Below are 14,843 nucleotides of genomic sequence, written 5' to 3'. Positions count from 1 at the left end.
AGTACACTATAGTTGTCTTCAGACACACCAGGAGAGGGCATTGGATCTCATTATAGATGGTTGTGAACCATCATATGGTTGCTGGAATTGAACTTAGGACCTCTGGAAATGCAGTCAGTCAGTGCTCTTAACCATTGAGCCATCTCTCCAGCCCAAGGATTTATTTTATATATTTGAGTACACCTGTTACTCTCTTCAGACAAACCAGAAGAGGGCATCAGATTCCATTGCTGGGAACTGAACTCAGGACCTCTGCAAAAGCAGTCAGTGCAATCAGCTTGCCAGCTTCAAGCCTTCTTAGAAGATAGAGAGAAAAGGGGAAGCTTAAGAGAAATTATAAGTCCTGGGACAAAAGAAATAGTTGAAATACTATAAAACCTCATGACAAAGGAACACCAAGCTGTCCATTCTAAACATGGGGACAAGCAACATTCTAAACATGGGGATTATACAGTATCTCACACCATTATTTTATTGAAGAAGATAGTTGAGGGTGTCTATAGCTAAATAGTGCACATACATTGTTTATTTGTACATGTATGTGTACAGGAGTGCATGCCATCATGGTTCACATGTAGGGAACAGAGGACAGCTCCTCTTAGACCATATGGCTCCCAAGGATAGATCCGCTCATCCAGCATAGCAGCAAGAACCTTTATGCAAACGCAGTCATCTTGCCAGCTTATAAACTGGTATGCCTTTTAAACTATTATTATATAGATAAGAAATATATGCAGAAAATATAACCCAAATAAAATTGGGATGTTAGGAGAATGAAAAGAAAGAGGATGAAAAAAATGAAAATATCCCACAAATATTACACCACGTTTATTCACAAACTACTTGTGGAACACCTATTTTCACGGGGGAGTCAGTTCAGAACTGTAATTCTGTGCTGAGTAAAAGACAGGCCTGGTGGTCCACATGGAGCTTATGGGTAGTGGGCAAAGCTCTACTGCAGTAGCATTTCAGATACCCCAAAGAGTAACAAATTTCAGACAAAAGTTTCCTCTGAACATAGAATAGAGGGAATTGAGTTAGCTCATTCCCTCCTTCCTTCCCTTCCTCCATCCTTCCTCTGTTCCTTCCTACTTTTTCCAATGTATGATTCTAAAATCACTCCTAATTCGTAGGCTTCAGCTGTCTTATCCATGTTTTTCAGAGAATAATAAAAGCACAAGGCAGGACAGGGATGGGAGACTGTGCTAAACAAGAAGAAGGGAATACAAGTAAAGCACAGACGCCCTGTCTCTACAAACAGCCATCAACCTATGCAGAAACGCTAGGCATCCGCTGAACCAAGAAAACTAATTTCCTCTGGACTCACTTCCAAAATAAAAGTAATAACAAATAGCTCCAATTTTCATGCCTTCCTTCACAGATAACACAGGGCAGCATGCTGTGGATAAGGAATTGCAGCTTCAGCGTGTACAGACAATCCAAGAGTCGATAAGGAAGTATGAGTATTCAGGCTAGAAGAAGCAGTTGTTTGCTTGTAACTTCAACTATTGGTAGATGGGCAAGCATTGTGCTTCTAAAACCTTATCAAAGTCAGAACCGTGAGGTTCACTGATAGTGCAGTTGAATATGCTTTTAATCCTACAACTCAGCAAGTAGAAGCAGGCAAATGTCTCCGAGTTCAAGGCCAGCCTAGAATACACAGCAAATTCCAGCCCAGCTGAAATTTCCAGAGAAACCTGACTTGAAAATAAAACAAAACAAACTATTAAAAATTAATAAAAATATTCAAAATGTTTTCATATAAAATCTAGATCTGATTTTTATTTAAAACTATGAAATTAGTATCAATATTTTACACCTGGTTGCTACTTTTTAATATTGATTGAATGAAAAAGAACTGAGATTTGTAAAGCATACCTCTGGGTATGTCAGAAAAGAAGGGTCCAGAGACAGAGATTAGGTCTCTGCTTTAAAATCTATGTTGTGGACTCAAATGGAGCCACATAAGTAATTGTACAGGGTTAGAAAATTGAAAAAGTACAAGCCTTTTGAGTGGAAGTTAACTAAAAGCTAGTTAATAACCAAGATTGCCTAATTGGACACATTCTGGCCTGCATGACATGGTATATTTCACTGCTGCCTTGGTTCTAAACACACAACTTGTACATTTGTGCACTCTGTCACAGCATATCACTGATATACTACCACTCAGACAGTAAGTCAGCTGTCAGCCACAGGGACACAGGGACACACACATACAAATCAAGTCACTAGTAAGGACCATGAGAAACTTCTTTTGAAAAAATTCTCCGGTATACATAAGATGATTGCACTAATATTAAAGCAAATTTGCCAACTATGGCTAAAATGTACTCACCTTTTTAGCATAGAAACACCTATTAACAATGTAATGTTTGATGCAGAACAAGCACCAATGTTTTCATTGTTGCTGCTTAATTTCTAATTATCAATATTGAGCATACCAGTTCACAAAAACGCAGAGTGAAAATGTGACAAATATGTGTATAGTTTCTAATCTGTTAGAAACTGTCCAATCTGTCCTAGTCCTAAACCAAAATCCACTAAAACATTTTTTTATGAAACTCGGCCAGCAACTCAAACAGCATTCGTTTAAAATCAAACTTACTAACATACTACAACCCACAGGTACAATTTGATACTTACTTGCCAATGAACATACTTAAAAGCCTTTGTTTTCTATAATTAAACCATCACACCCCCACAACAGCAGGAAGCATAGTCCGGTAAGCGAAGCACACCTCACACTCAGTTGTCTTGGATGTGAGTCAACTCAGCAGCTTTCCTTGATACGGTGTTGCATGACATCAATACAGCACAAAGTGCATGTTCTACATTAGACTGAGGGTGCAGGATACAGTGCGATACAAACAAGCACTGCAGAGACTTATCAGATTCACTGCATGTTTGAATGTGAATTAACTTTGGCCAGAGCATGTTCAGAAACATTCTACTGCTGTCAATTTTTCCATAACCTCCTACTTTCAGTTACGAAAGTGAGAGTCAGGGGCTAGAGAGATGGCTCAGTGGTTAAGAGCACTGACTGCTCTTCCAGAGGTCCTGAGTTCAATGCCCAGCACCCACAAGATGGCTCACAGCCATCTGTAAGGAGATCCGATGCCCTCTACTGGTGTCTGAAGACAGTAACAGTGACAGTGTGCTCACATACATAAATAAATCGTAAACAAAAAACAAAAACAAAAAAGGAAGAAAGTGAGACTCAAAAGAAGGGGTGCCTGACCACGGGGTATAGGAGGGCACTATGGGTACCAGTCAGGACTGCCCAGAGATGCTGACACAGATGAGAAGGCTGAGATGAGTGTTGCAGCATGGCACAGAAGTCAGTATTAGAATTAGAGAGAACCAAAGTGACCAAGAGCTACTGAGACAGGAATCCTGATTCAGCCTTGAAACAACATGTCAAGCAGCAGAAAAGGAAGACATAAAACAGAGCCAACACATCCAAGGTTTGTCCTAGGTCACAAAACCTTTTAGACTTGAGCAGTATTCAAGATACTGAAGCAAAAAGCTGTTGGAAAATAGTTATATAACAGCTTTTATAAAAAGAAAACCACTGTTACCACAACAGGTTGAGATAGCAAGTAAATACAAAATAGAAGGAAGGGTATAATACGAAGCATTATGTACACTTGGGGACTGACATAGTGTACTTCATTATTAGAGAGCCTATTCCACAGCATGCACACCCAGGACTGTGGACAACTTTATGGGGTCAGTCCCTTCTCACCATGGTGGCTCCCAGGAATCAAACTCAGACTGCCAAATTGAACAACAGTGTTTTATCCTTTGAGCCATGGAGTGGACTTAAAAGAAATTTACACATGATTAGGACCCACAGGGAAAAAGAAGAAAAAAGATTACTGCCCCAAGGTCTTCAAGGTAGGTAATGTTTGATAAAATAAGCTGTGCTATGTTTAAAGTCTACACTTCCTTTTTAATATCCAAAACACAAAAAACGTGATCTTCACCTGCTCTCTGTGTGTGTGTGTGTGAGTGTGTGTGTGTGTGTGTGTGTGTGTGTGTGAGAGAGAGAGAGAGAGAGAGAGAGAGAGAGAGAGAGAGAGAGAGAGAGAGTGTGCATGCATGTGTACAATTTTAAAGCGTTTCTATGTATCTTTGTTGGGCAGTGTGCTGGCTAGTCTTATGTCAACTTGACACACAAAACAGGGTAGTCAGAAATGATAACTTCAACTGAGATCGTTCCATATGATCCAGCAGAAGGCATGTTCTTAACTAGTGATTGATGGGGAGGGCCCAGTTTCTGTTCTCTATAAGAAAGAAGGTTCAGCAAACGAGGGAAAGCGAGCAGTTAGCAGCACAGCTCCATGGCCTCTGCACCTGCTCTGCATGGCCTGTGTCCAGCTTCCTGCTAACAACAGCAATATGGAAGTGTAAACCAAATAAACTCTTTCTTTCCCAACTCGCATGGTCATGGTATTTCATCCTAGCAAAAGAAACTCTTAAAATAGGCATATACCATATTATTAGTAATAGTTACAACTATTTTACAATCGAAGAAAATCAGGGTATATGATATTAGTTTGAGATGAATTGGGTTTAGTGTCAAAACATACAACATTTACCCTTTTCATACTGGTTATGCCCCATATCTTATGTTCTATCTGTATTTTACACTGATTATTTTTGGTAACATCACTTGGGAATACACATTTAAATAACTGAAGGAGAAAGAGACCTTTACGATTGCTTTTTAATGTCTAATGGCTAGATAGTATTTTCAGCTTGAAGAAACATGTGACAAAACTGCTTATAGTGCTTGAGACTTTTCATCAGAGAACAAACGACATCCGATGCTATCATTCTGCAAAGGCTCTTGGGAAATAATAGCATTTGGATTCTGCTAGTCAGCGTGACATGGCATGCAAAACTGCATCCCATGCTGAGCCAACCAGGAAAATATATGTCATCACTATGTGACATTCGGAATTTCATCTGGAAACTATAATCTCATTCTGACTGCTAAAGGGGAGTGGAAAAGACTGCATGAAAAAATCTGAATATTTGCTGAGTTCTTGCCAATTCATATAAAAACTAGAGTAACATATTTATTCCCAAAGAATTCCATATTTGAGACACTTGCAATGTACTTATATTAGCACTACAGTGTGTTCTCAAAGAACTTTATAGCTAACTGACATTATAGTTCAAATCATTTTTATAATGGCTCAAGTTAATGGATTTCTGGGAGAAAATTTACAATGTAACAGATAAAGCTGAGAAATAAATTATACAAACCAGAGCTGAGCAACTCAAAATTATACACAACAAACATATGTCCTAATTCCTTAGTTGAATAAAATGTAAGCTAAAAATCAAAATGGTACAGCAGTTTCCAAGCCTGTGTTCCAGCACTAGAAAGTCTATGGTTAAGACTGGAAGATCACGAGTTCCAGGCCAAGATGAACTACATAGCAAGAGCCCCTTCTCAGGAAAACAAAACAAAACCAAAAACAAAGTAACTAACCAACCAAACAAAAAAAAAACAATCCAAAAACCATGGGCTGGAGATATGGCTCTGCTACAGGGCACTTGGGCTGGAGATGGCTATGCTGCAGGGCATTTACTTGTCCCAGTGTAACACGCCTATCTTAGATCATATAGTCAATCCCCATAGCCGTGTGCATAATACCCACATTATTCAATTCTCAGAAAGGAATGTGTGATTCCAGCATACGCTATATGCTCATTTTTAATTGTGTTATGCCTAATCATTAAATGAAACTTTAACAGAAACAAACTATAATAGCTCAAAAAGTTACACTTCTGGGCCGTGTTTATGCTGTTCTTTCATTTTATGGTATTATATGTCATGCTACTTAGAAACATGGCTGTGACAACACTGGACTGTCATTAACAGCTAATCTCCTGATATATAGCAATTGTGCAAGAAAGGCCACATGATACAGGACAGGTGAGACAAATTCCTTCTCAGGTATACTTTCAATAGACACTAAACAAGATCTGTTACTCATTTTGCTTTTAATCAAGTTATTAAAATTAGTTATTAGAAAATATCAACCGAAACATTAACAGAAATTGGCAGTCTCCACACTTAAAACTGTCCTTTAAAAAAAAAAAACCAAAAAACAAAAAACAAAAACACCTGCCTGTGACTAGAATGACTTCCTATGTAATGAAACTGTAGACTTTGGAATGACATGCTAAACTAATGGGAAAAAAAAAAAAAACCCAGAAGAGAAGATTGTATATCCTGTTTTCATAGAAGGCAAGAATTCCATGTATGTAAACAGCAAAGAGCTTATACCTTAATAAAATTATTCTCACATCCTCTACAATAGTTTAAGAGAACCAACACTTACACTATATAGGTGTGGACTGAATGACAACTAAACTGGTAATGTATATTCTTTTTACCCCATCTCAATGGAAGATGTTATTTTTCTAAATATTAAGACCTATGACTCTGCTTAATATATCCTACACCCCATTTCAACCTGTGATCTCTCAATATGCTTTAACTCTCATTCTTAGTAAATTTCAACTCCCTCCCTTCCTCCCTCCTCTCTACTTTACACGCTGAGAGGCACACATAAGATATAAACAGCCATGTTTTTAGAGTGCTTATGTATGGCTCATCCATTCCTGCTTCCTCAGTTCCCATCATTACCCATCTGGCCTACAGCAACAGTGTTTCCGGAGGCGCCCTGCTTGTGAAGCCCTGTGCCAGTCACTGCCTTCGTCTTCACAGTGGCCATCGCCTGCTATGACCTTGTAGCTGTGCTGCCTCTGTCTTATAACCATGCTTCTAGGCCTTTTCTGCTGTGCCCCTCCTTAATACTTAAGTTCAAAAATCTTCCAGAATTAACTACAGGCTTTCCCTCCCTTATATGCTCCTGACATACCCTATTTATTCTGCAGCTTCCACTATGATCTTATGATCACATGCTGCTTTGTCTTCAGAAACCACCACTACAAGGAATCTTTTTTTATTATTATTCCAAAATTGAGCTTATCATAATCCATTTTAAGTTATGACACAAACAATTAAAGGACACTTAATACTCACTCTGTATCTTTTTTTAGTTAGAACTCACAAACTTAATTTACTCATGTAGCCTTAACTTATTTCACACTATTTGGAATCCTTATGCAGCTAGAAATAGTCATGTGACTTGCTTCTAAATACAAGTGGAAGATGAGTCAGGTTTTAGAGAGATAAGAGTAGGTATTCTTACCCTCCCCTCTCCTAAGTTCTGTTCACTGACACACACTCAGCTAACTGAGAAGGCAATCCTCACGGACTGTCTGTGGGCTTGCCTCACCCACCGGCACTACTGGTACATGCTACTCCTTCAACATTTAGGCCTCATGAACCATGAGGCAGAGTTAGCAATGGAGGCTCCACACAGAGCAATAACAAACTACCTGATCTTGGAGGACCAGAACAGCCTTGAGTGTACACTCAAGTTTTCACAAAAGGAACAAGGTTTAATAATGTTTTAAACACTGATATTTAAAGTTTGTTGAAGTGGCCGAATTTACTCAATCCTAAATAATATATGTATTTCATTGAACTTGTTAGATGTGCAACACTATTTTAAAGCAAGGACCGAAAAAAATGTAAGTAAAAATTATAGCCTAATAACCAAAGTTTATTCCCCCCAAAAAAGATTATGTAACAGAAAGAAAAGGAAGAGCAGAGTATAATCTTTCATTATCAAGTTTAAGTTTGTTTCTTACTTAGTTCTCCTTCAAAACAAGACATAAAGAAGATTCTTACACCTGAGGATTGTGGTGATGGTGGTGGTGCTGGTGCCTGTGGTGACAGTCGTTGTGGTGACAGTGGTGGTCATGGTGGTTGTGGTGACAGTGGTGGTAGGTAGCAATGATGGTTCCTTTAATTTGGCAAAAGCTGTACAATATACTTAGATGTGTAACAGGAAGAAAACTATAACCACCTTATAGTTCCAACCCTAAATGCCACCTAGGAATATAACTGCATGAGGAAAGGCAAGAAGAGTGACTTCTCAAATATGTCATACACACCTTTCCAGCTTGAATTACACACAGTCTTATGAGCGCCTTACCATAAATCACCATTCCTGGATATACGTGATCTCAAATCAGTTGTCACCTGTACTGGCTGGTTTTATGTGTCAACCTGACACAAGCTGGAGTTACCACAGAAAAGGGAGCCTCAATTGAGGAAATGCCTCCATGAGAGCTAGCTGTAAGGCATTTTCTCAACTAGTGATCAAGGGGGGAGGACCAAGCCCATTGTGGGTGGTGCCGTCCCTGGGCTGGTGGTCTTGGGGTTCTATAAGAGAACAAGCTGAGCAAGCCAGGGGAAGCAAGTTAGTAAGTAACATCCCTCCATGGCCTCTGCATCAGCTCCTGCTTCCTGCCCTGTGTGAGTTCCTGTCCTGACTTCCTTTGGTGATGAACAGCAATGTGGAAGTGTAAGCTGAATAAACCCTTCCCTCCCCAATGCTTCTTGGACGTGATGTTTGTGCAGGAATAGAAACCCTGACTAAGGCACCATCTGAACAATTACGTCCCTTCAGCCTGCTTCAGGAAACTGACATAGAGATATACTTCCGTGAGATACACTCTCACTACCAAAAGGAACCACTGCCCACAATTCAATACAGCTCCATACTTTTCAGTGCTTCATTTCAAAACATTTATACTGCCTGCCTACAAGGTAAGAGAGCCCTCCGCGGATCTGATCCACTGATGCTACTTCCTCTGGACTTCTCATTTGGAATATTTTAATTTTCAACTCTACAGTTGGGCCATGGCCCTTATTATATATCTTTTTTCATCAATGTGTTTATCAATCTGTAAACATATTAACATAATTATAAAACTTGCTTCAAAATACAAGTATTTGATATGGCCGCTAGATATTTTGTTATTTCTCAGTGTGCTTTTACTAATTGATTTCTCTCCTTGCAATAGTCTCTGTTTTTATCTTTGACATCTACTTATATCTATCTATATGAATATATGTATATACACATTGAACATAAAATTGTACAGTATTATGTTTTCAAAGTTTTTGTGTTCCTTGCAGATATTTCACACTTTCAAAACGCTTACAAAACACATCACACCATTATGGATTCCTAGACTAGGAGAATGTACATTTTCCTAAAGTGTAAGAGAACCTGTACTAAGGGCTCTTAATATCCTCCCAGCCATTTAGGATGCCCTGCACACTGGTGCTAACGTTGCTATATAAGAACAGAAGAATATGCTGGCAGCTTCTTGTTGAAATGAAAAGCAAAGCAAACAGGCACTTAGGCAAGAAAGTGGTTTGAAGTTGAGCCTTATCTTGGCAACATAGAAAAACCTCATAGGAAGTCATCCATAAAATGAATATTAACATGTATTCAAATCAATTAAACAATATAACAATTAATATACAAAGCAATTTAAAAAATACCATAGAGCGATATACATACATAGACACACACACAGACACACACACATACATACACACACACACACACACTCTGAATAGTATGGATTCATAGACCTAGAACGGGTTAAAATTATAACAAAAAATAATCTACAAAGAAAAAAAAACAAAACAAAAAAATCCTGCAGATATATGCAAATGGCTGTAAATTATACATAATTTCCCAAATTAATTAATGTATTATACAATATAAATAACACTGATGGCCACAATATTATGTGTATGTATAAATTCAAAGTAACTATAAATATCTGATTTGACCTAAGGCCCATTCCACAACATGGAGTTCATACCCAACACTGCTTGGGTGACCAAGATCCAAAGCCCAGGGACCTAAGACAAAAACAATTACTACTGTTCTAATAATAATAATAGTAGTAATAATACTAACAACAACATAGCAGAGAAAATAAGACTCCTAATGACATTTGCTACACTCTGAGATACAGATCGGTGCCTTGCTCAGCCATCATCAGAGAAGCTTCCTCCTACAGCAGACAAGAAAAAAATAGAGAGACCCACAACCAGCCATTATGCAAACAATGCGAAACACCTTGGAATACACAGCCCTACCTGGAATATCTCTATCAAATTCCTCCCCTCAGAGCTCAGGGGAGGAATCCTGTGGAGGAGGAAGTGCAAAGAGCAAGAGCATAGGAGTCAGAGGTGTTGGAGGACACCAAGAAAACAGAGTTCTCTGAAAGAGCATGATCAAAGCTCACGTGAACTCACAGCCACTGAGGAGGCATGCAGAGGGCCTGCACAGGTCTGCACCAGGCACGCTGCATACATATCATTAAGGCTTCTGGTTTAGTATTTTTAAGGGATTCCTACATGTGCAAACACATTGACTTCTGTTTCTTGTGCCTTCTCTTAGGTTCTTTTCCTTCTCTCTGTTTTGTCAATCTGCCAAGTGTTAGCCTTAATCTTTTCTATTTTATTTTGACATATTGGCTCTTAGAAAACGGTTTCCATTCTAATGGAAGACAGAAAGGAAGTGGATCCAAGTGGGAAGTGTAGATGGAGGAAACAGTATATTATGTGAGAAAAATGTATTTTCAATAAAAGAAAAAAGAGCAAACACTCTAAATTAATTAAAATTTTTAAACCTAATTTTAAGTTTAAAAAAACGGGTATTCTCAATAAAAGAATACATATTATTGATAAGTTCCCAAGAGAGGCAAAAGTAGTGGGCATCTGAGAGGGAAGATGCATAATTAAAAAAGAGCACAATATGCCCATGGTGTTTACCGAATATAGATATATGAGTATACTCACACAACATATGAGGGCTCTAAAGATAGGAAGAACTAAACACAAAAGACTTCCCCTAAGGCAAAATCAACATCACAGCATACACCAATGATTTAAATGGGAAAATAATCAATATATTATTCATTTTTATATTGTATACATAATGACTAATCATTATAGAATGTATCGATATAATGGCAAATTATGTTTTCACTATTCTCCTCCCTCAATAATTAGTACTATATTTAATTCATACTATATTCTAATAAAAACATGGATAATAATAATGAGGTAAACTAATCCTCAGAAAACTGATATGTCTGTTCTTGACATATACCTGTCACTGTTTTTGTTTTTATGGGGCTGCTGGCATATTCTGAGGCCTGATATGACTGCTGCTTTCCCAATGGGGCACTTCCAACAGACAGTTCATCTTCTCTTCTTCTGTTGACTGACGTGACAAGAGGTACAGCTACCACAGGCTGCTGAAAGAAACAAAATGGAAAGGAAATCTGGAGACAGTATTATGGAAGTTGGGGTTTAGGCTGTGTTGTAAATTACTCCACCTCGTTTCTTTGCCTGCTTTTTCTTATATGTAAGTAATCCCCATTTATACTCAGGGACTATTATACAATAGTACTAGAGGATTTCCTCCACAGCATAGAGAACCAGCCTGGCCTATGTGAGTTCCTGCTCTGTGAGGTTAGCCGAATGGGGATTAGGCACACTTAGGGCAGAATGCCACTCTATTAAACATGTAGGGCTCTTTTCCCATGTCCCTATACCCTACACTATAAAGTGGAACAGCTCTACCCAGCATTTGCATTTAGGCATTAGGCACTGATTATACTGATATCAAGAGTATGGCAGGGTATGAATAGGTTTGGTAGAAACAAGGTCACTGCACATAGGAACTCAAGGATCAACACACTTTGGTTTCTGGAACCAACAATTGCTCAAGGGTACTGAGAAACAATGGAACTACTTTTTTTCCTATAAATATAATTCATACAGTAAAGATTAATTTATATACTAATAGGTTAACAAAAGTAAAGAACAGAATGATTATTCTGCAATAACAATTAAAGCTTATAAATTATTTATTTCTAGAATTTCCCCTATAGTATTTTCAGATGAAAGCAGAGAATTTTTTATTCAAACCTAAAAAGCTATAGGTTAACAAAGATTATAAGGGAAAAATCAAATTTAAAATTCCCAAGTTACTGAGGGTGGGGACATAACTATTAATCAATAATTCACTTGGACAGCCCAATTTTGGAAGATATTTTGAGACTTCTGTTTATCTGATGAAGTAACAGTCAGAGCGTATTTAGAAAGCTGGAGAAAGTTGGACAGCATTAGGATCTCTACGGGGCACAGCAGTGCAGAGGTGGACGATGAAGCTGTGCTGTCACTTTATTTGGTGAAGTGCAGGCTGACGTTACTGCCAGTGACGTCCAACACAAGCCCGCCATACTATGGGAAAAAAATCGCTGTAGGATCAAAGATCAATTCTGAACTTCATGGAAAAGAATCATCAAATACTGGGCTTTAGCCACGACTGAGAAGGAAAGTAGAGCTGGGGAAAGCAAGGGTGAGAGCTACGGTGAGCCTGGTGTTTCCTACAAACAGGCAGATGCTGCGGGCTGCAGTGTCACCCAGTGTGAGTCTCACACTGATGAAAAACTTCCACAAATCAGGCAAACAGAAAAAGTAAGGTAAATGGGAAGCTACCCCAAGAAAAACCCTGAAAGTGTGAAAATGCATTTATTTGTGTATCTAATTATAACAATATGCTTAATATTATGTTAATTACATTTCACACATATTTAATACTTTAAATACTTAAGCATGGAGGTACACGCCTGTAAGTCCAACACTAGGGACACTAAGGCGTGAGAATTGCGCTCTAGGCCACCTTTGTACCAAGAATCGGTAACCTAACAAATCCACCAATCCCTGCCCATCATTTATATACCTGAGAAAATAATCAGGCAGCCAAATAATCATAACCATATTAAAGATTAAAGCGGGTGTTTCTAAAAATAAGAAAGCAAAAGTAAATTCCAGATGACATGATGAAATGGCAAAGGTAAACAAAAGTCACAGTAACAAGAACACCCAACAACAAAGAACACCATCCCTTTGCAAATTAAACCTGCATGCTTTGATACAGGTAACAATACTTCTGGAGGCTCTCTGACACCCGCACTAACGCTCCACTGCAGCACGAGTTCTCAAATCCCATCTGTTCATAACAGTTCTCTTTCAGATGAGTCTCAACGACCAAAGTACTGAGGGTTCTAGACAAAATCTTTTTAGGAACTGGGTTCTAAATTTGCCAAAGTCTAGAATACAATTAACTTCAGCCCAGAAAACCCACTGCCATGATTCTTTCTTCTCTGTCTCTGATCAGATATTTAGGTAAACATGAGCTTCCCTGCTCTGCCTGGCTCGTGTGTGGCTGGCTCCATTTACCTGCTCCTCCTTCACACTCACACTCTGCTCAGAAGAAGCATCGCTTTTGTCCTCATGTCATACTGGACACATAGAAATCACTGAAACTGACCTCTAAGGACTCTCTGATAGCCTCACATACATGACGTATTCTAGAGAGGGGGATACTTTAAGTGACAAGAGCTTTATAAGCTTGGTGTCTTGCAGGCAGTCCACTATTCTGTACTATGTGATAAAATGAAGAATAAAACAAGACCAAGGGACATGGAAATTAAACTAAGATAAACGAATTGAAAAACCTCTAAATGCAGTGGTGAATGTGGTAGAACTTGTGTACAGCATCATAAGACTGTGGGTTTCATCCCTAGCACCAAACCAAGAAAAAAAATGCTCCCTGGATTACACAGATTAATATTTTAATCTTTCATAATTAAAGGATTCATTTTTCTCCTACTAAGTAGCATTTGTACATCACAGGAAAATTAAAAAAAAAACCTCAAATAGAATATTGCAAAATTATATCTTTTAATGAATAAAAACAACAAATCATAAATATGACCGCCAAAAGAACTAAATTATGCAATTTACAAGAACTGTTACCATAAGTAAAATACACAGAAACCTTCACTTAAAATGAGAGATAGTTCTCTGGACCCAAATCCCGTGAGAAAGAGAGCAGACCACCCAGGAGTGCACAAAACCTGAGGCCGAAGAGTAGACTGCCACCTCTGCCGAAGGGTGACACCACAGACCACGTCCCTGGTCCAAGGGGAAACTGCACAGTGCCTCTGGATAGAGGGACATAGGAACAGACAGCCACCAATACCTGAAATTCTGGCCTTCACCCAGGACAGAACTGATCCAGCAAAAGAGCTCCATACACCTAAATCCCGTGGAGGAGAGAGCTGGAACCTCAGAAATGAGGATACTCCTGAGAAGTCAGAGGAGAACACCCTCTGCCCAGAGTATAGACCCAAGAGGGAATCGCATAGTGAGAACTGTGTCCACTGGGTACAAGTACCTACACAAGCAATCAGGGGCAGGACCCTTTGATTCCAGCCCATTCCTAGACTGGAAGACAGTCCCAAGGAGTGCTGCCACAGCTGAGAACAGAGCACCTGTTCTCAGGAAAGGCTGAAAGAAAACAGGAAAACAGTTCTACAGGAGTGCTGACATGGAGGACTACAGCAGGGCCAAGTCACTCTCAGAAACAGCAAGACAAGCAAACACCAGAGACAACCCAATGGCTAGAGGCAAGTGCAGGAATCTAAGCAACAGAAACCAAGACTACTTGGTGTCATCAGAGCCCAGTTCTCCCACCAAAGAAAATACTGGATATCCAAACATGCCAGAAAAGCAAGATTTAGATTTAAAATCATATTTTTTGATAATGATGGAAGACTTTAAGAAGGACATAAAGAACTCCAATAGAGAAATGCGGGAAAACACAAGTAAACAAGTAGAAGCCCTTAGAGAGGAAACACAAAAATCCCTGAAAGAATTACAGGAAAACACAACCAAAGAGGTGAACGAATTGATAACTAGAAATAGAAACAATAAAGAAAGCAAAAACAGAAACAACCCTGGATATAGAAAACCAAAGGAAGAGACAAGGAGCCATAACACAAGCATCACCAACAGGATA

General features: G+C 38.9%; 1 protein-coding gene across 12 annotated transcripts in view; it reads right to left on the bottom strand.

Moving 5' to 3' along the window:
• The window catches only part of Vps13b (vacuolar protein sorting 13 homolog B), a 570,082-nt gene that overhangs the window by 345,312 nt on the left and 209,927 nt on the right, over window positions 1-14,843 (bottom strand). For 8 of the 12 annotated variants that reach the window (XM_087557395.1, XM_087557399.1, XM_087557392.1 and 5 more), the window contains one exon: window positions 11,079-11,226. In XM_087557395.1, coding sequence (XP_087413521.1) covers window positions 11,079-11,226 — 148 coding nt within the window. The remainder of the gene's footprint in view (window positions 1-11,078; window positions 11,227-14,843) is intronic. The other 4 variants (XM_087557397.1, XM_087557391.1, XM_087557393.1 and 1 more) reach the window with 1 other exon arrangement.

The sequence above is a fragment of the Rattus norvegicus genome, chromosome 7 (genome assembly GCF_021556685.1).
Source record: "Rattus norvegicus strain SHRSP/BbbUtx chromosome 7, alternate assembly SHRSP_T2T, whole genome shotgun sequence".
NCBI classification, from domain to species: Eukaryota; Metazoa; Chordata; class Mammalia; order Rodentia; family Muridae; genus Rattus; species Rattus norvegicus.
The sequence above is the reverse complement of the archived record's forward strand: the minus strand, read 5'-3'. Positions and strand labels throughout refer to the sequence as shown.